The sequence below is a fragment of the Euprymna scolopes genome, chromosome 12 (assembly GCF_053919585.1).
Source record: "Euprymna scolopes isolate OS-2025 chromosome 12, ASM5391958v1, whole genome shotgun sequence".
NCBI lineage: Eukaryota > Metazoa > Mollusca > Cephalopoda > Sepiida > Sepiolidae > Euprymna > Euprymna scolopes.
The window spans coordinates 124013055-124036024 of NC_136493.1; the positions used below are offsets into that span (position 1 = coordinate 124013055).

Genomic DNA, 22970 nt, shown 5'->3' on the forward strand with positions numbered 1-22970 from the left:
AAAAAAAAAAAGAACTTAATATTTTAAGCTTTTACTCCTTAAAAAGTTATAAAATCTTTATAAAAATGCTGACTGGCATGGTTGATGCTGAATTGTCCCTCTGCTGAAATGGCGATGCTAAAACATTCCTCTGCCGAATCAACGATGACAAAACGTCCCATTCCCCTAAATGATACATACTTCCTCATTTTTCTTTGTTTGATTTTGATGAAATTTCAATGAAATTAGTAAAATACATAAAAACTGCTATAAATTTCAAAATAATGAGCTACTTTTGTAATTTAACGAGCACATCAGTTGTATTTATTAATTAAAAACTGTCACCTTTTTTAACAAGCACATTTGCAGAACCTATTAATTAAAAACTCAACTTTTTTAATGAATACATTAATTAGACTTATTAATTAAAAACTGTGTTGGTTTATAGCCAGCTAACGTATTTCCTAACTTCTGGCGTAGTGCTACTAGAAACGGTGACAAAGTAAATCAGTTTCTTCTTTCATGCGTATATCTCCCCTGTACATGTACTTTTTTTTTTTCCATTACATTTTTCCAATCATTGTTTTTTTTTTTTTTAATGATCATTGAACAGTTTTTTTCAAGAATTGCTGAAATTAGTTTTATTTTTGTTAAAGAATTATTGAAAACACTTGTAATATTTTAAAACTATTTGGGGAATATTATGTAATAAATACATTTTTTTTGATGATGTCTGAAATTTTCTTATTTTGATTTCAATAATTTTACATATTTTCATAAACAGAGATTTATTATATAAATCCTAATAAATAAAGCAATTTTTAAAATTAAAAAAGAAACTTATTTTTATAATTACGTAAACATATTTCCCCTAAAGTTTCTAATAAAATAACTTATTTTTTTTTAATTTTCTTATTAAAAGTGTAAATAAAGATTGTGTTATTTTTATCTGTATATTTTTGTTAATTTTTATTGTATACTTTTCTATAATGTCCTTTTGTTATATTTTATTTCAATAAATCGCTTCACATTGGAAATACTGAACTATTTCAACTATTCTTTCTTGTATATGTTCCCAGAACTTGCTGTTCAGTCGACATTCAACTTTTTTTACACACTTAATTCCTTTGTATTATACTTAGTTGTGCACTATTATAGTTGGGAAAGTATCGACCCATAGTTTTGAAGAACAATAAAAGTGAAGTAACTAACTTGCCTTGTCACCATTTCGAGTAGTGCTATGTCGGAAGTACGCTAGCTGATTATAACCACTGTGTTTTTTTTTTAGAAACTCTTGTCAATGAACCTATTCATATAAAATTATCAATATTTTTGATTACATTAAAAATGTCTTTAAAGGATATTATCTTATTTTTTTCTTTTTTTCAGTTTAATAAGAGGAAACCAATCTTCTTTCTTGCAGGATACAACTTGAACGTCACAATCCCAATCTAATCCAATGATGCGACCGCCGTTTGGGGTAAGTTTGATTCTTCTACACCATCTTTAAAATCATCTTGGAATTTATTGAGACACATGGTTAGCAGTCATCATATAAAAACCTTTCTTCAACCGTTTGCTACTATATTTATAGTATCTCCATTTTCTGATTCAGTGGAGTCCATCATAGGCTTAATAGTAACTCTCACAGGCTATGGAATCTCCTTATCTGAGTTCCATTTTTTTTTTAAATTTTTTTTTTTTTGTTCTAAATGGGTATGGGGCAGAGTGCCAGATGTTCATCCTCTGTTTCGTACATTCCAGCTGAGAACTCTTAAGATTTTAACTGTTCTAAGTTTACTTGTTTGTATTTCTCCTGCACTTGAGTCACTAGGTATATTTGCCAGGTGTTTTTAAAATTCATTTTCATGATCTGGTTGCTCCTATAATTATTGGGATGATGGAGATCTTCCTAAGATTCCAGTTTCTTTTCCTGTCAGGTATAAGACCATGGTATTTTGTTATCTTTTCCCTATCAGCTCTGTTGGATTTCTTTTACCTTCTTGTCCCATATCACTAGGTCAAGTTTAAAAGCTCTGTTTTTTTTTTTTTAGGTACGTAGCTCGAGGAATTGTAAGGTTATATTGAATGGTGTATGACTTATTTTCAACTATTCTTTCTTGTATATGTACCCAGAACTTGCTGTTCAGTCGACATTCAACTTTTTTTTTACACACTTAATTCCCTTGTATTATACTCAGTTGTACACTATTATAGTTGGGAAAGTATCGACCCATAATTTCTCTCCAATTAATTGTACATAAATAATTCTTGATAGTAGGTATTGTTTCACTTGATATGCTCTAAGCAGATAACTCAGAGTAAAAAATTTTAACTATAATAATTACTAGCTGAACCTGTGTCCTGACATTGCTTGGGAAATATGAGGAAATCAAGAAATCAGTTATTTGTTGAGAGGATTTGTTGTGGGTGTAATCACTGATTTGTTTGCTTGGCTCGAGTGTGTGAGAGAGAAATGGGAGTATGTTGTTTTTAATTTACAATTTATAACTATACCACAGTTTGTTAAAAATCAACAAAGTTCACCCAGAAGTAAATTTTACTGTAAAGGACCTTATAGATTGTTTGCACCGAAAAGTACTATCTTTCAAACAGCATGTGTCAAGATTTGACCCCAATTATATTAGTTTACAAATTAGATTTTTCATTTATCTACTGTTGTAAATTTTTCAAACAATGGAAAAATCTGAATTTTGTATGTTAAAGCATTGATTTCTGATGGGAAAAATACTTTTCAAGCAAAGCAATAGCTTGATAAGTGTTATTCAGACTCTGCTCTGTCGAAAAGAGTTGACATCCTGACTTTAAACAAGATTGTAGACATAAATGAGAGTGAATATTCAGGTCGCCTTACATTAAAAATGTCTGCAAATTTTTTTTTCTAAATCGAATTTTTGAGATGAGGATTGATAATTTGTATTGTTTGGATTGTTCAAACTACTGTTCTCACCTTGTGTTATTTTCACAATGTTTTGGTTGACGTAACCTCCAACCTGCTTCAGAATACAATTGCAAATTACTTAGGATGTCTACCAATTCATGGCTGATGTAACAATAGCATACTACTATTGTGGATTAACTAAAGAGTTCCGTTCAAAATTCCACGCTGATTTCCAAGTGTTATAGAAAGACTCTCAAATTTGACAAAATAAACCTGAAGAAAATCGTAAATTACATCAGCTGAAATGTGAAAATAATACTCATGATTAGAACAGTAATCTAAAAACTCTAAATAATACAAAACTAGTTTTTGTATATCATGAATTAAAATTGTATGAAATATTAAGAATTAAGGTTTTCAGGAGACAGTATATTAACCATACATAAACATTTATTAATGAGAAAGCTGTTTCAAAGTGGATACCATGTCTGCTCTAATCGATCGCTGTTGTTTTCAACTATTTTAATGCAACAATGACTTTTTGCATCAATAATCTATAACGGATGAAGCATGAATCCATCACTTTACTCTGGAGTCAAATTGACAGCCAGCTGAGTGAACAGTAGCCGATGAAAGTTACTCAAAGTGACCAAAGATGCCAACCAGCAGGCAAGATTTTAACCACTGTAATTTTTGTATGTGCAAAGTATTTTGTTCATAGCTTATGTTGAGAACAGAAGAACCATTAATAGCGACTATTATATAGCATTATTGGTTTAAATGAAAAAAATTGCTACAGATGAAGATGAAAAAGTGCGATTTTATCACTAGTCGATTACATTGTTTTACAGACACCCTATTCTTTGGCTTTGTGTGAATGAAGCTGTTATACTAGTAATACACGGACGAAAAAAACGCTTTGGATAATCATGTTTTTAGTGTTTATATTTAATGTAACATGTTTATTCAGCTCGAAAAACAGTGTTTACTCTCTGTTTGAGGCGGTAAGTATTGGAAAATGAGTTATAAATAAAAAACCAGACAAAATACTGTTAGAAACTCGCTCAATATATGTTACTGTGACATAGGCAGATATATATTTGGCAGGTTTTTTAACATTATTTAGTCTAGTTTTTTATTTTTAACTCATTTTCCCAAACTTACCGTGTGAAAGAGATAGTCGGCCGCCATTTTTAACTTTCCAATACGTCGGTAAGCACTGTATGTTTTTCAAGCTGAATAAACATGTTACATTAAATAAAAACACTAAAAACATATCCAGTTAGGTTGAAAAGTAACTTATCTTGCATTTGATAACATTTATTTATTATGAATTTGCTTTTTGATAACTTTTTCGAATCTATGTGTACAAACTCCATTATTTTTTTTTTCTACTTATTAAGTGAAAGGTATTTTTACCACCTGCTCCAGCGTAGTATAAACGGCCTATGGAATAAACACCTTCAACCTCGAAAATAGAAAGCAACAAATTTATGGAATTTTCTTCGAAATTTTGTAACACAGTTTCTTATTAAATTAAAACTAAATATAACATTTGCTGACTTACCTGTTGAATACACACATATATTTATATATTGGGAGAGATGCTAGTCTAGCGGCACTGATGAGTTGTGATACAATGAAACAGGACTGTATGTCCATGACTACAACTATATATATATATATATATCTAAAACACTCTTTAACCCTAACAATAACACTAAGTTCGAGTGGCAAGCCCCCCCCCCTCAACAAAATAGCTCTGTAAGCCACATACAAACAAACAAAAAATAGATCCTTCCTTAAAGAAAAATGCACATAAAAAAATAAATTGGTTAACTGTCCTAAAATGCTAGAATGGCCTGGAAATGGTGAATTATTTTGCATTAAATTTTTGTGAAACTAACCCCCCCCCCATATTGTTTTTGTTGTTTTTGTTTCTGTCAAATCTTCAGTATGTTCATACATAATTTTCCTTAGCCCTACAAAGGCACCCCCCTCCTTGTGCGCAGTCCGAATGGCAACCCTCCCCATATTCTCATTGCATAGAAACCCTCTTAAAACCACACATAATCGTCTTAAAAAAATAAAACAAAAAGCATGGCTCCCATAAAACAAAAACGGTTAACTGCCCTAAAACACTAGAATGATCTGTAATGGGGAATAATTTTGCATTAAATTCTAAAATAATTTGTTTATCTTTCATTAAAGTTTTTCATGGCATTTCATGCATAATTGCCTAAAAAGGTAGAATCACATTTTGGAGGGGTGGTCAGAAAGGGTTGGGTGGGGTTAAACAGAAGGTGTTAATCTACAATAATACCAAAGAAATATTGCAATATATTCATTTTTAAATGGTCTTATGTTTAGATTTAAGTTTTTTGTACATAAAGCACATTACAATTCAACTTTGAGTTCCCCAACTTCTTTTCTGTTTATGGATACATGGCATTTTTAAGGAATTGCAGCTTATTTATGCACATTTACTGCAGATTAGTTGGAAACCATGAACTTTGGTAGATTTTCAGTCACATATTCTTATTCCTTGTACAAAAATACACTTATATGGTAAAAATTTCATTGCTTAGTCTTGTGTTTTAACAAAGATATGACAGTTTTACTGAAAAAGTAGTGTAAAAAAAATGTGACGAATCGCATATAGTCTTAAAGAGGGGAAAATATCCAAACGTGTGAGGCACAAAAATAGTCATAACTTCCTTAATTTTAATCAGATTTTTAAAATTTAAAAAGATCCTTTCTTAGCTCATCAAGCTCTTTCTATGTGTACCAATATTGAAATATTTCAAGCTATTTCAATTTTTTCATGTGTATTGCTAGTTATACACTAACTAGAGTTAAAAAAATCATTTCAGTCTATCTCTGTAACTTTTCATATAACTTTTATATAATGTGTGCTATAATTAAGGTCAGTATGAATATATTTGTGCAGATAGATTGGGCTGCCACTTACCAAAGCTGAAATCAACCCAAAGATAAATCAGGGTTTACACAAGCTTGAAAAGTCCTTGAAAATATGGAAAATGTCTTGAAAAGGCTTAGAAAATCGTATTTGTTTATGTCCAGTAAAAATTTGCGTTAAAATATTAAAAATAAAATCAAAATAAATGCTGTTAAATTATTTTTTGAATATTAATAAAAATACCATTAAACTATTTTTTAAATATTGAAAATAAAATTGAAATACATTGTATTATTGTTAATACAAGAGTTACGTCCCTTTATCATGAAACTGTCTGATGTAGTCCATATAATAACATCAGGTAATTTTGTGATAAAGGAACACAGCATAGTCCAATCTACGATGTGGAAAATAACATTTAATCGCACTTCGTTGGACAAATATGATGGAGCTAAAGAATGGAAATATGATTGTCGACAGGTATATTGGTTTCTATGTAAATGAAAATTACTTTTCCTGTTAATTATTAAGTTTTTTTGGTTTATTATATCATTGTTTATATATCAAATTTTGTTTTGAAAACTTGAATTTTGTCTGGAGAAGGCCTTAAAAAACTTTGAAAAGTTTTTGAAAATGGACATTGAAAATCTGTAAAAACCCTGTAAATGTTAATGAGAATATGTTGAGAGAATTGAAAATGGTGCAATGAATGAAAAAAAAAAAGTTCGATAAGTATTTGTTGACAGTGGATTTGAAGATGACTATAATGTAGCCCACAGGGAAGCAATCCCTTGGTAACATGTTCCACAGATGGGGGGGGGGAAGTAGTGGATACCACCAAATATAATTTATAGAAGAAATCTGTTGTTATTTAAAAAAATTTTTTATATACTTTATTGATTTTATTTTATTGCACTTTTACTATTTTATTTACATATTTATTTTTTAGATGGGGCCAGTTCCCCCTGGTCCTGCCCCTCCTGGTTTTATTCCGCCTATGACTGCTGGAGGACCTGGTCCTAATCCTGACATGATCAAACCTCCACCTATGATACCTCCAGGAATACCACCTTCAGGTTAGTCCATAGCTCTGATCTCCCTTTCACGTCTACAGTTAGCATATATTGCTTTAGATCTCGTGTGCTATTTATTATCAACCAGCAGATTACTAGATATTCGGAAAAAAAAAATATATGGAACTTAAAACACTGTCAGCCATGTTACAAGTCAGCTATTTTTATTTTTTGACAAAAAAGGATGCATTACTTTGAAAGAAAGGTACTTGCACAGTTTAATCAAGACATAAAAAAACGAAAATATTGAAAAAAGTTATATTGTATGTATGTTTATTTTGCGCACAAGGAGGGGGGTGCCTTTAAACAAAGTGATTAATAAAAAGCAAAATGAAAAAGGGATTAGAAAAAGACAGAAACTCTGTAAAATAAGTGAAAAAAAACCCTAAAATATTTATCTAAGTATTTTTTTCTGCCCATGTTTCAAAATAATCTTGTCAAATTTTGACAAATTTAAAGCGGTAATGGGATTACCTCCCTTGGCGTCGCTTCCTCTTGTGCACAAAATAAACAAGATGGCGGGATACGATCGATCTCATTAACATTTGGATTTTCCGCTGAAAAAAAAGTACTTGATCGAATTAAGTGAAATTTTTTTTTTGAGAACTGAATTATATAACAGGTACAGACACAACTTGATTTAAAAATTTTTTTTTTCAATATTTTCATTTTTTAAAGTCTGTACTGAAATAAATTTGGAATTATTCAATATTCATTAATAAAAATGAAAAAAAAGAACACATTTTTTTTCTTTTTGATCTCTAATGCATTCATTTAGTTTCTAGTGATCCCCTAAATGAATGGATATTATTATTTTTTTTCTACAACCAAGCTATTATAAGTGGATAGCGAAAAAATAATGCCGTTTAAGTAAAAATACTAATACGTACTTGCGTGTCAATGTCAAAATCAATAAAAAATGCTTTTCAAAAATGCTCAATTAAAAGATCTACTAGAACTACTTTTTACAAATAAGTTTTTATCAATCTGCTATTTTCTAATTTGAAATAGCAAAAGTTCAGTGTAAACAAGGGAGAAAAGTCAGTTTGCCATATGGAATTGGCAGTAATGAGACTAAACCGTTACAACTGCATTATTCGATAAATTTAATTTTATTCTCTAATCATTTTTCATAATTATTGGAATTGTAACTATACTTATATGTAAAAATTAAATGTTATGTTCTATAATTATATTCTTAGACATGAAATCTTCCATCAGTATGTTTTTTTTTTTATGTCTATTTGTGTATTTTTTATTTTTGTTTGCTGTTGCTAACACGTAATCTTTCTTTTCAGCATATACGCCTGCACCAAATATGCCACCATTTGTTCCACCCCGTCCTGGTGCTGGTGGAGTACCTTCTCGGCCTGGTATACCCCCACGTCCTGGTGTCCCTCCTCCCGGATTACCTATCCCACCACCAGGCTTTCCACCAGCCACAGGTAAATAATGCTTTATTTTAAAAAATATTTCCGTGTATATTGTTTTAGGACTTGTATTACATATTGATCATTCTCATATCATTTCTCTCCAGGCAATGAGTATCTTCAACCCTTATTTTTAAAAACATTTTCCATTTAGTTAGTTATGCTTCAGAGCAACACTAGGTAGTCTTGCTAATATAAAGTTAAGTGAAATTTGTTTCTTTTTTCATTTACACTTTTTGTTTTAGTAAAAAAAAAGAAAAAATTCATTTCTTTTAAAATTTATCCACAAAATTATAAAATCTATTTAAATGTAACCAAAAAATAATTTAAAATCTTTAATACTCGTAATTTATTTCATCAAAATCAATTTTTTAATTAGCTTTAATATTCTTACTATGAACTATGATGTTGTTGTTAATTTATAAATTGAAGTAAAGTGGATAAACTTCTGTTCATTTAATGTCACTTTTATTTTATTCAAGAGTTTGATGCTTTCTGATATTACGCAAGCTCGTGCTAGAAATTCATACCTAAAAATATCCTGTATCTCTACAAAGCCACCATTTGCCCATGCATGGAGTGATTTTGCCACATCTAGTCTGGTGCATCCATCACTAATCTTTCTCTCTTGAACAGCGTTCAAAAAGAGTCTCCAATCTAATAGGGCTTGCATTATCAACCAAGCTTCAATCCCTCGGCCTGTTTTACAAGTACTTTAATGAAATGTGCTCTGATGAATTCAATGAATTTGTACCCCATCAATGTACATACCACTAACTCGTTTAGCAGCAAAATCCTGCTCCTTTACTATGGAGATCACTAGATACTGGAAAACCTTCTTCCCTAACAGCTTCTTCCCTCAGACTGCTAGATTTTAGAATTTCCTCCCTGTCTCTCTGATGTACTAAAATTGCATAAGTTTAAATGTAATGCGAACAGATATCTCTCTCATCTCCTTACATAGTCCTCTGTGAATTTGGTCCTAAATGATAACGCTTTATGTCCAAGTGTCAGTGCCTTGTTTGGAGTAGACAAGAGTTTAAAAAAAAACAAACAGTTCACTCTCAACTTAATGTTCATCAGGTCAGCAATTTCCAAATTTCACTTTGTAATTGCTTGACCAATCACTTGACCAATCACTTGCTACCAAGTTTTCTTTGGCTGGTCAAGCTTTCTATAATTTAATACATTTGTGCAGTTCTGCAATGGTTTATGCAGAAAGATGAACATTGCACGTGACCATATCAATCAATTCATCTTTAGCATAACCTCCATGCCATGCTGGCAAGTTTAGTGCTTTCAGAAAATTTGATATTAAAGTCAAGTGGAAAGGACAACAATCTAAATAATATTCGACATTATTTGATGAGAATTAAAAGTTAAAAATCATCTGGTAAAAAAAATGTGCGAATTGTGATATAGGTAGTGTGACATAATTTCCGTTACGGACATATAATCTATATATTAATACGATAGCGTGTGTGTTATTTTCTGTGTCACACTTACATCCGAGTCGTTCAATTGTTATGTACTTCCATTTCTTGTCATAAATAATTTTACCAAGAATTTTTCATAAGTTTTTGTTTTGGTTTAGATTCAAGCTAATGGACCCAAGTCATATGGATATATTTTTTTTATTTTTGAAATCGCAACTTTATAATATATAAAAATCGATAGAACAGTAACTCTATAATTATATATACGAAATCTGCAAGAATTAAAATATCATATTTAAGCATACTTTATAACCGAGCATTTAGTACATTACTTGCCAGGCGTTCGTGCTAGCTTAAATAAATACTTTTGCAGTTTAAACAAAAAACTACAATAATATCAGAGCGTCTCCATTTACACTGAACATCCACAGAATGCCAACATCAAATTATTACATATGAATGAGTCTCCTGTGGAATTTGCACAGGTCCCGCTAGTCTCCATTATAATAAGATATGTATTTTTTTTTTTTTTGTTCTTTCTTTTGTAGGCGCTCCCAATGTTTCTTTACCTGGGTCTATCCCATCCCTTCCTGGCAGTGTGGGCCCAGGCCAACCATCTCAGCAGCAGACTCCTGTTGTGTCTTCCTCGACTGCTCCGTTAGAATCAAAGCCCGCTGAAAAGGTTTGCCATTTTGCTTTATCATTTAATTTCTGTGCATTAACATTAAATGTCATTCAGTATTATTTCTTCTTCTTCATTAATCAGGTCTTGTTCAAAGTTCCACCTGTATTAATATAACTAAAAAAAGACGTAAATTGGTCAAGTAGTTTTATTTTTTATAAAGGAAATCATTTTTAAGCGAGTAATAGAAATTTGAGGACATTAGTACATAAATCTTGCAAGTTTGAATTGTTTTCTCCCATGTTTTTGGATTTTTTTTTCAAGACGGTGACCTAAGACAGTTATATAAAATTTGATTTTTTTTTTTTTTTTTTTTTTTTTTAATAGTTAAAAATAAAACTACTTAATCAGTTTATGTGGTTCCTTCCACCCCTTTATTTGTTTTTTTAATACAGGGAAAATTCTCAAGAATAACCTAATTTTTTATTTTATGTTAACATTTTGTTGAGATATTTTATCTCTTTTTTATTTAATTAAAATTTTTTCCACCATAGAAAGTATGGACAGAACACAAAGCTCCTGATGGGCGTACATATTATTATAACAGTGCATCTAAACAGTCCAGTTGGGAGAAACCTGATGAGCTTAAAACTCCAGCAGAAGTAAGTATAGTGCTTTTCTATACAGTGAAATTCCAACAATCATAAATGTCACATATTTCTTGCACATATTTTTAATTTCACATTTTCCATAATTGTTCTGTTGTAAACTTGTATCTAATTGACCTCTGATATTGCCTCAGTGTTAAATGTTGAAATTACACATATATATATCAGAGTTCGCATGGATTGTAAAAGTCTTTGAATTTTGACTTTTGCCGTGAAAAGGCCTTATTTTTATTATTACCTTGAAAAATACTTTAAAATATGGAAAATTTCTTGAAATGGCCTTGAAAATTGCATTCTTTATATCCAGTAAAAAATTGTGTCGCCATATCTATAAAAGTGAAATTGTTTGTCTGTGTGTGTACATTTCCCTACCAAATTACTCTGTCAATTTTCAGTCTACAGACTCGAGATTTGACATAAGTGGTATTGAGATTTGGTAAAATCTTTTAAATAGGTTTTCAGACAGAAATTTGGCTGTCAAGGGGTCAAAGTTCAATGATTTGACCTTTGAAAACTCTACCAAACTCGTCTACCAATTTTGGGTCTAAACATTTGAAATTTTAGACGTAGGTTACTTAGACATGGGTCAAACTTTTTAATTTGATTTGAGGCCAAAGCAATAAATGCTAAGGGGTCAAAGTTTAAAATTTTTTACCTCTGCAGTCTCTATCAAATTACTCAGTCAATTTTTGGTCTAAACATTTGAAATTTTATATAAAGCGTATTCAGCCAAGCAGCAAGCTTTTTAATCAGTTTTTTGGCGAAAATTTGGCTGTCAAGAGGTCAAAGTTGAAAGAGTTGACTTTGGAGACTCTACCAAGCTCCTCTGCCAATTTTGGGTCTCTAAACACTTAAAATTTTAGATGTAGGTTACCTGGACATGATTCAAACTTTTTAATATGTATATATACATATGCATACAAAATTATGAACAGTACATAAGGCCCGAGCAAAGCTGGGCTGAACTGCTAGTTAAAAATAAAATCGAAATAAATACTATGAAATTATTTTTTAAGTATTAATAATAAAAATGGCATTAAAATATTTTTTAAATATTGAAAATAAAATTGAAATACATTGTTCTGAAATTGTGATAAAGGGACATAACCGGCCTAGTTTTCAATTATCACAAGTTTTTTTTTTCTCACATTTTTAGCGAGGGGGGGGGTGTTAAAATTTTCCTCTATTTTAGCTTTCATTTATAATTTAATTATGGGAGGTAGCGAGTAGTAACAGGCAGCCATAAATAAAATACCCCCCCCCCCCAAAAAAAAAAAAAAACTTCTCCTGTGTGGATAGGACTCCTCAATGGACCCTCCCCTCTTCCCAAAGAAAAATTGTGATAACTGAAAATGAGGCCAGGCCTCAAAAATGGACAAGATGGCAGCTATGTTGGTTGGAAATTTAAAAGCTGTTAAAGGAGTTAGTAGTTGAGATGTAATCAAAAACTACTTAAAAACACCAAAAAATGATGCAGATAGACTGCAAAATAATTTTTATTGGCTATGGTAACATTTATTTATTATATATTTGATTAGTTTTACCTTTTTTTTTGAATCACTGTAGATTATAAAACAAACCCCAAATTTTGTTTTGAAAACTTGAATTTTCTCTGGAGAAGGCCTTGAAAAACTTTGAAAAGTCTTTGAAAATCTGTATGAACCGTGTATATATATATATATATATATATATATATATTGAGGCTCAGATTTGTTTCAATTCACCCGTCTTGTTTGGAAATATTTGCTGATTCAGAAAAAGACAAAAACATCACCAACAAAAAGTAAAACACAGCAAGCTAGCTTAGCCTAGCATGTTTTTTTTTTTAAATCAACAAAGTTGATAGATGAAGAGAGTGAATGTGTTAAGTGATGAATGCAGAGAGAAGGGATTTGCTACCTGGTCTGCTGTGTGAGTGAAAGGGAAAATAAAATGAAATGCATTCCAATGAATTTAACAGAATGGAATAATTGTCTTTCCAATGTGAATGGAATAATTGTCTTTCCAATGTGAATGGAATAATTGTCTTTCCAATGTGAATGGAATAATTGTCTTTCCAATGTGAATGGAATAATTGTCTTTCCAATTTGAATTGCATAATTTTTTTTATGATTTGAATGGAATAATTGTCTTTACAATTTGAATTGCATAATTCTTTTACAATTTGAATCTAACATTTTGTTTGCTATTTTATTTTTTTATTAACAATACATATAATTAAGTAGTAAATTAATAATAATTCAATGTATATTCATCAAAGTTGAAGCGAGAAAAACCCAACATGAAATTCCTTCATAATTTTATCATTATACATTTCTTTCTTATGCTGAAGAAAGGTGATATGTCCTGAATTAAGTAAACTTTATTATTGTGTGTCATAATTCATGAAAAGTTTTCCCCTTCTTTTAGTATTTCTTTTTATCTCTTTTTGTTTTAGTTACTTCTGAGCCAGTGTCCATGGAAAGAATACAAGTCGGACACTGGTAAAGTTTATTACCATAATTCAGTCACAAAAGAATCTCGATGGACCAAACCAAAAGAATTAGAGGAGCTCGAAGGTAAAGAATGCAACTATTTCAACTTTCTTTTCTCTGTTCTGTAAAATTATCAGTTAAAACATAACCCACTCTGTACAGATTTCAAACATTGCTTTAGCAGAAGTTGACTTTGGTTTTTTTAAACTAATATTTTTAGAGGAATAAATTTATTGGAGTAAATAATAAAGCTTGTAAATATAACTCTTTATATATTAATATTGCAGTTTTTTTCAATAGTATATAACCTTTTTGTCACATATTTGCATAGCTAATACAAGTAAATTCGCTGTTAATTTAGTCAGGATTTGCACGGGCTTGAAAAGTCTTGACTTTTAAGGTTTATGTTGAAAAGGCCTTGGAAATAGGTGAAATGTCTAGAAAGGGGCTTGGAAATCATATTCAGTAAAAAATTTGTGTTGGAATATTAAAAATAAAATTGAAATAAATATTAAAATAAAATTGAAATATATTTTAAATATTAAAAATAAAATTGAAATAGATATTAAAATATATTTTAAATATTAAAAATAAAATTGAAATAAATATTAAATATATTTTAAATATTAAAAATAAAATTGAAATAAATATTAGAATATATTTTAAATATTAAAAATAGAATTGAAATAAATATTAGAATATATTTTAAATATTAAAAATAGAATTGAAATAAATATTGAAATAAATATTAAAATATATTTTAAATATTAAAAAATAGAAATAAATATTAGAGTTTATTTTTTTAATATTACAATAAAATCCAAATAAATATTAAAATATATTTTAAATATTAAAATAAAATTGAAATAAATATTAAAAAATGTATTTTAAATATTAAAAATAAAATCGAAATATTAAAATATATTTTAAATATTAAAAATAAAATTGAAATAAATATTAACATATTTTAAATATTAAAAATAAAATTGAAATACATATTAACATATATTTTAAATATAAAAAAAAATCCAAATAAATACATTCATCTGAAACTGCATCATATTATTATTTCTTGTACAAGAGTTATGCTCAAGTGTATTTATGCCGGTAACATAAAAATTTTGTGTGCTAGTGGCGATGAAGTCGCAGAAGTCGTTTTTGATATCGCTTAGGTTTTTTAAGTATTTCTCATGCAGAAAGTTGCCGAGAAGCTTTAAAAAATGGTAGTTGGTAGATGAAAGGTTTGGAGCATATAGCGGATGAGGTAAAGTTTCATAATTCAATTTGTTCAACTTCTGCAGGGTCAGTTAAACAATGTCTTCAGTTATCTCTTATTGAACTCGGGGAATCTGCACAGAATTTTCAAGTTCTATAGAAAGATTTCTGAGTTCAATGAGATACACCTGAAGAAAATCGATTACATCAGCCGAAACGTGAAATAATTCTACAGATTAGGATAAAAGTACAAATGATCCAAATAAAAAAAATGAGCAATTCTCATTTCCAAAATTCAGAACATGACCGTATTTGAATTATGTTAAAATTTAAATTATATTAAAATGCCAAATTGTATAAAAATTAAAAACATTTTTACAGCCAAAAAATATTTACAATAAATTGAGTAATTTTTATTTATTTAAAAATTTTTTCAGCTATGATTGTCAAGCAAGAATTAGACAAGTAAGTAATATTTTCATATCTCAAATTTTTTTCAAATATGTTTATTTACATACTTTTTTTTTTACAGCTTTATTTACATGTGTTTTTAATATTTATTAGATGTTTTTTAATGTTTATTCACAGATTTATTTTCACAGAAATAATCAATATTGAATGTAACATGATTTTTTCACATGCAATAAATTAAAATATGGAAAAGAAAATAGATCAAGCAAAGGACACAAAATATTCGTACAGTTTTCAGATTTAGTAAAAGAACATAATGTGGCAGTGTCGCCAACTTAACTAAGTTTATTTCTTATGACATTCAAAACAGGAAATGGTTTGGAGAAGTTAATATGTATGGTTGCCAAAAGTGTTTTTTTTTTTTTTAAGTGTGCTGGTTGACCACTGGGAGAGCTACCTTGAAAAAGCGGCTTTTTAGGGTTTATTGAGTTTATTTCAGGTGTAATCAGGTCTGTTGCGAATGAATATCATATTTAAAATTCTTGCTGACAAGAACTATTTACATTATTAACACGTTCACTATCCAATGTTTTCTCTAATAGTTATTTTTCAATACCCACCATAGTTTATTGGCAGATAGTTGGTATAATCATTATATAAGCCTATAGTATTAATATTTTTTTTATTCGCAAAGAAAACTTTGGAGATAAATACTCAAAGCTTGTGCAAGAAGATTTTTTTTTTTTTTTTTTACAAAATAATGAAAATTTGGAATTTTTTTTTGTGTGGGGGGATTTTTTGTAACAAAACTTACAAAAAATGGACACTTGTTAAAAAAAATGGGGAAAAAATTGTTAAGTTTGTAATAATAGTAAAAATGTGTTTCGTTTTAAGTTGAAAAAAAATAGAATTTTTTTTATTTGGAAAGAAAATAAAATAAAAATAAAAAAAATCTTGTAGAAAAGTTAAAAAATAGAAAATGTTTTATTAAAATTGGATAAAAAAATGTTGTTTGTAATGATAAAAAATGTGTGACTTTTTTTAAAAAAGTTGGAAAAAGGACTTTTTAAAAAAAAAAAATTTTTTTTTTCTTTGGAAAAAAAAAATGTTACAGGTGAAAATTTGGAAGCACAATTGTTGTCTGCTGTAAAAACTGACCCTCAACTGTTACTGAGCATGCTCAGTAATTACTTTTTACCATTGTAAATGAAGTTTGAAAAAAAATGTCGGCAAGAGAAAAAACTATTAGGGAAAATGTTGGATGGTGAAAGTGTTAATATTATAAACAGTTTTTGTCAGTGAGAATTTTAAATGTGGTATTCATTTGCAACAGATCCGAATATGCTTAAAACAAACTTAATGAACCCTAATAAGTAACTTTTTCAGGGTAGGTCTTCCGATAGTAAACTAGCATACTTTCATCTAAGTTTTCAAATAAATTGTAGCTATGTTATATTTTCAATAACATGGAACAGCAATGTCAAATAGAAATTGGCTAGTCAGAAGAAAAGTTTGATTTGTCAACTTAAATGCTATTTAGATCTGATTTTGAAACTCCGACAAAATCGCTTTGTATATTAGTTTACATTGAGTGAATTTGAATATCTGTGAAGGGCAGATAACTACAAGATGTAAAAGTTAGTCTAAAACAAAACAGGTCAGCTTTTTATAGAATCCAACTGTTCTCTTTTATTTTCTAGTCTTTGTCCAGTTAGTTTTGCTCCATAGTGATTTTGTGCATGTGTTCTTTGTACTGTTAACCAATTTACTTTAAAATATATTTTTTCAATTTTCAGAAAGCCTGTGGGTGACTTAAGTGTTAACTTAGGCTCAAATGTTAGTGGGGGTGTGTCTGTTGTGTCCTCCACCTCTCAACAGTCCACTCAACAAGCACACTCCACATCCTCCGGTGGAACACAAGTGTCATCCTCAGGTCCATCTTCAGCTATCCAGCAAGCTATCCAGGCTACGCTGGCTTCCATTGAACTTCCTCCCCAGCCATCAGGAAACTTACAGCCGCAGGTCCAGCAACAACAACAGGTTCAACAACAACAACAGCAGCAGCAAGTCCAACAACAGCAGCAACAGAAACAACAACAGCAGCAGCAACAGCAGCAACAACAACAAGTGCCACAGCGTCAACAACAACAACCTGCTGTAACCAATACGGCTGTGGCAGCCTCAGCAGGGACCGTCTCGAGCCATGGACAAAAACAGGCACCTGCTCAGGTGATTGTAGATGGTGGTAAGACAGACTCTTCCGCCAGTACGAGGTAAGGATTTTATTTATCTTTTCTTATTGGGTATATTATAAACAATCTAACTGTGCATTGCCCGGGAAGCAGTGTAGTCATTTTAATCTTTATTTTTTTTATTTATTTACCCATTTTAAAAAAACTTTTACTAGCATTATAAGCATACTGTATTTTTGTGGACATCGGCAATATTACATACCTAATGTGCTTCAACAAGTTATATCTTTTTTATTTGTGGGTCAATTTTTCAAAGAATTACATTGCTGAAAAGAGAATAAGAATAAGCATTCCAATGATGTTAATTTATTTTTCTTTTATGTGTTCAATGTTTTTTATGCTCCAAGTTAAAACTGAAAGAACTGTAAAAAATGACAACAGCAAAAAGGGAAACTGTTTTTTCAATGTTTACATTTCATATGTTATGTTTGAATACATATGTGCGGGGTTAAATTTGGATATGGCTGAAATTTTACAGGCTATATAAGCATAGAAGTCCATCTCTACTGGACTTTGATTTATATTTTTACGACCACAGGAAGCAAAGTTACGGCCAAGCAAAGTTGATGAAGAATATTTAAAAATTGATAAGATAAATCAGTATATATTAACCATTTTCATATAGATAATAGTTTCAGAATTATTTTCATGTATAATATGTAAATATTTGATAATTATTAATTGTGTGGAAATTTATTTAAAATGTTATCTTTTCTAGAAATTCAAATCCACTGAACGAGGAAAACGGCTTGCTATCGAGGCCACTTCGTTTGTATTCTCTTAAAAATAAAAACTGTTTTTTTCTGCTTTCAAAACGAAAGCAGAAAAATTAGTTCCATTTTTTATTCTGAGTTTGTCAATTAAAAAAAATTATTTTCAAGTTTTTCAAATTTGATTTCCAAACAATACTATTTTATTGGTTTTTAACGCTTTTAGTACACATGTACTAAAAGCGTCAAAAACCAACAAAATGTACGAAGTTATTGTATTTATACTCCTTACTTGTACTTAAGTGCTTTTTTAGTGGCAAAAAACAAAAAAAAACAAATATATAACAAATAAAAGGTACTTGTGCACCTATGCTACCATGCTGAAATCATAACGTTATTATTTAGAAACCCATTCTTAACATGTGGAAGGAAGGGTGTTTTATTAACTATTCTGTACTTTCACCTAACAATTAAATTTTATTACATTTTCACCCCAAACAAGGCAAATTGCGACTTTGGTGTAGGGGGCTACTATCAGGGGCAACAACTACTGGGGTACTATGTAGGGATTTGGGCAGCAAGGTGTCGGTTCACGTTACACTTGAACTTCTGCACGTCAGTACTGTTGGGGAAGCAGGGACCTGGAATGGAATTCCAGAGTCTTGCGGTTCTGGGGAAGAAACTATTGGAGTAAAAAGATCTTTTACATCTAGGGACCTCTACAGTGTGGGGGTGGGATCTAGTAGCCTGTCGGGTTTGTCGAGGGTGCTCGCGTCGTGGGGGCACAAGTGATTGCAGTTCGTCAGAGCATTCACCACTAAAATACTTGTAGAAAAGGCAGAGGGATGCAACATTTCGTCGATGGGACAGAGGCTGAAGCTTAGATGCCAGTTCAGGGCCTATCAGGTTTGCGACTCTCTTTTGAACCTTGTCAAGGAGCGAGAGACTAGTAGCAGATGCACCAGCCCAGATGTGGCAGCAATACTCCATACATGGGCGAATGGTGGCCTTATAGAGGTACAGGATACTTTCGGGTGTTAGTAGTTTTCTAGCACGGTAGAGAGAGCCCACCTTTCTTGCAGCGGCCCTGGCAATGCCTTCAATGTAATTGTTCCAACTCATGTTTCCTGTGAACGTTAGGCCAAGGAGTTTGAAAGATGGACTCTCAGATAAAGAGTCGTTGGCCATTGCTATGGGTGGTAGAGAGGGTTTCTTGTAATTATTGAATGAAACTAGTTTAGTCTTGGCAGCATTGAATGCGACCAACCACTTTTGTCCCCATTCCACTACAGATTGGAGGTCTTCCTCTAGTGTTTCTGCCATTTCTTTAGAAATGTGTTCATTCGTCTTCCTGTCGTGTCTGCCAAAGATTGTGAAACTTGAATTTATTTTTAACTCATTGTCAAGATCATTTTTTCGAATCTGTAAAACAAACCCGTTTTTTTTTTTTAAGTGAGGATATCTAAATAATAAATAGTTAGGCAGTTCGATAAAGAATTTCATTGTGATGCATTTTGTAAATTTTTACCTTGTTTCCACCTTAACATTTTTCTTTCAAATGACTACCTTTTAAGGTTTTTGGATATGCTGAAAATGAATATCGCATTTAAATTTTCTGCAAATGAGTAGCTTTCTGGATATTAAGCAATGTCATTTCTTATGTTATTGCTGGTGGCCATCTTGGTACGTGTGTTTGCGCATAGTTTCTCGGGGTTGCGCTCACGCGTACCAAGATGGCCACCAGCGATAAGATAAGAAATGACATTAATTAATATCCGGAAAACTACTTATTTGCAGAAAATTTAAATGCCATATTCATTTTCAGCATACTCTAAAACCTATAAAAGTAATCATTTTAAATTTTAAGGTGGAAACAGGGTAAAAAATTGCTGTTTTATTTCTTTGTTTACATAGTTGAATTTTCAGTAAAACAACAGAATAGAAATGACAAATATTACCATCAACTGATGAATATATAGTTGTTGCTTATCAGGATTCCTGGTATCCTGGTACTATGAAAGCTGCGTCAAGGATTCATGTAGAGTACGATTTATGTTTGCATCTTAGAAAATAGAGGTATATTTTGTGCCAGATAGAGGATTTATAAAATTGAAAATTAGACTGGTCCCAAAATGCATAAGTTCTGGTTGACTATGGGAATTTCCATCTTTTACAGAAATCCAAAATCTAAATGAAAAATTTTCTTCGATTTATTTCTGAGAATAATTCTTATCTACTCAATCTTTTTTTTTCTTTGAGGGGAGTAGTAAATACTGGCCATGAATGCTCTTTAGGCATTCAATGGCTATACCCAAGATTAAGCTCTCCTTTGGTTAGGAGGCAGTAAAATGCCTATTCTCAATAAAGCTATATTTAAATACCACTATTATAGTAATTAGTTTTGTTCATGAATAGACACCCACTGTATAATACCATGGCCAGTTTAAAAAAATTGAAATTTGTACATCTTAATTTATAATTCATGGCTTATGGTTAAGAGATACATCAGATTTGACTGCATAATCAGAAAGAACACACAATTTTACATAAGAGTGCCAAGTTTCATGAGAATAGCTTAAAAAATAAATAAATGGTGGCGAAACTACCGAATTTCTTTAAATGTTGAGGTCCATAATTTAGCCCAGTTTTTCTAAAGAAAAATGAAAAATGTTCATGAAAAATTATAAATTTTGGCACTTAAAATTCTCATAACTTTTGAACTACTGATGGTATTTGCATAATTCAAACGGTTTTAATCATCTTTTACATAGCTCCTTTCATGCAAGTTGATAAAATAATTATCTAAAAAGAAAAAATCAACTTGTAATGCTACTTTTACTGAACAGAAATACCATTTTACTTGTAAACAGCTTTATATTATTCATTCTTCAATTATAAATAAATTATTTCATTTGCTTATTTTGGTGAATATTGAAAAAAAATTTCCTATTATCCGTTGCTTAGACTGAACTAAGTAAATTTTTAAAAATTGTAACAAAGTGTGTTATTATATTGCCAATAACATAGTATAACAATAACAAATGAAAATTGGTTACTCTGAAGCAAAGTTAGATTATGCTTTGAAATTCCGGCAAGATAACTTTGTATGTTAGATTACCGAGTTATTTGAATAAATAAAAAAGATCTGCTAAATTAATTTAATTATAAATTTATTTAAATATTCATTAATAAATATTTTTGTTGTTGCTTTCCTTAATTATCAACAAATATTTTGTTAATATTAAAAAAATAATAATCATGCCTAAGAAAATACATTGAATGTTCTCTTTAATTATTTTTGATTTTTGGTAATAAACCTTTCTGATTTCTTTTTTTTTTTTTTTTTTTATTAGCAGCTCCGAAGATGAAGACGATGACAAGAATGAAAAAAAAGAGTACATCTTCAGGAATAAGAAAGAAGCAATTGAGGCCTTCAAGACACTATTGAGAGAAAGGGTAAGTTTTTAATTATCATATATATCATTATTTCATGTATCCACTTAGAATACATCTCCTTATACTATTTTATGTATTGATTTTCAGTATTTACTCAAACCGTGCTCGATATATGGGTAGAGATAGGTAATAAGTTATGAAATGCAATTAAGCTACACATTGTTTTTGTCCTTCATCCCCTTAACCTGACAAGTTCTGACAAGGATGAAACATGGAAAATTCTATAATTGCTATATATATTTTCCTAGAGAATTAAAAACCTAATGTAAAGGAAAAAGGAAAATTGTACGTTCGTTTTGTTCTTATTTAAAGACTTTATCAAAATGATTGATTTAAAGAGTGAACGTTTTTCAATATCAATGTTATATACACAAAAAATTAGCGTGCATATTTTTACTTGTACCATAGCAAAATCAAAACGTATGATAATTTTTTTTTTCTGATCTGCACTTTTTGTAGCCCATATGTAAATGATGATTTTAAATGTGTTCGAACTCAATCAAACCATTACAATAGCCTACTTAGTTCACACTAGCAGGGCTACTTCATGTTGCCCGGGATGAAAGTATAACATATTTCTATTAAAACTTCTGCCTCGCTATCTATTTTTCTATCTTTCTCATGTTCATCTTCCATAGGATTCCCTCCTTTCTCTTCTCATCTCCCTCTTTCTTCTCCGCCCAGTCCATTTCTCTCTTTGGACATACACACACACAACTTGTTTTTATAAATTCATCAAGGATGGAGTTGGCCTAAAGGAAATTAACTCCTTTTTATCTTTAATTATTACATAATGTAGCTGGGTGGAAAATCGACCATCTCCCCTTTCTGATGAAATCTGGGCCAGTTCAGGGTTGAAAAATGAATAATTCTTTTTAGATATTATTCATCCAGGACAATGCTGATCAAGAAAATACTTTGTAGGTATTTGTTCTCTTTTTGACTTTTAGCTGGATATACAAACATACGCATATACTCAAATGCATCTGCGCTTTATATATTAGATTAACTATGTAGAAAAAGTTACATTTATAGCTAGGCAGAAATAAAGTTAGTACACTGGATGCAACATTTTTGACCGCTCAAACTTGGCACGCAGTCTTCATCAGTAACTACTTCACTACTACAACTTTTATCTGCATCCTATATAATAAAATAAATGCATCTTCTATCTATATATATAAAAGGCAAAATGTATGTGATCATTTTATGTATGTCTCGCAAAGACTTTTTTCACCGACGGTCCCAGGGGGAGGGGGTTACTATCGCTTAGAAGTGTTCATATACCTCCTAGATAATAATATCTAGGATTTGGGAACGCAGGTCGCCTCTAGATTTATTTACGTCGATTTTTACAAAATTATTGCTATTTCAGCCCGTCTTGTGTTCATTCAGCTTTTTTGTATAAAACCGAAACTAATT

At 30.5% G+C, this 22970-nt stretch overlaps 1 protein-coding gene across 13 annotated transcripts in view; it reads left to right on the forward strand.

Moving 5' to 3' along the window:
• LOC145291467 (pre-mRNA-processing factor 40 homolog A-like) overlaps positions 1-22970 on the forward strand; it is a 180780-nt gene that overhangs the window by 18656 nt on the left and 139154 nt on the right. For 5 of the 13 annotated variants that reach the window (XR_013869422.1, XM_080137326.1, XM_080137331.1 and 2 more), the window contains exons 4-12: positions 1369-1459; positions 6751-6877; positions 8173-8319; positions 10289-10422; positions 10917-11024; positions 13468-13588; positions 15157-15184; positions 16927-17403; positions 21446-21548. Coding sequence is in view for 12 of the 13 variants with exons in the window: in XM_080137326.1 (XP_079993452.1) it covers positions 1439-1459; positions 6751-6877; positions 8173-8319; positions 10289-10422; positions 10917-11024; positions 13468-13588; positions 15157-15184; positions 16927-17403; positions 21446-21548 (1266 nt within the window). In the remaining variant the exon portion in view is untranslated. The remainder of the gene's footprint in view (positions 1-1368; positions 1460-6750; positions 6878-8172; positions 8320-10288; positions 10423-10916; positions 11025-13467; positions 13589-15156; positions 15185-16926; positions 17404-21445; positions 21549-22970) is intronic. The other 8 variants (XM_080137335.1, XM_080137332.1, XM_080137325.1 and 5 more) reach the window with 3 other exon arrangements.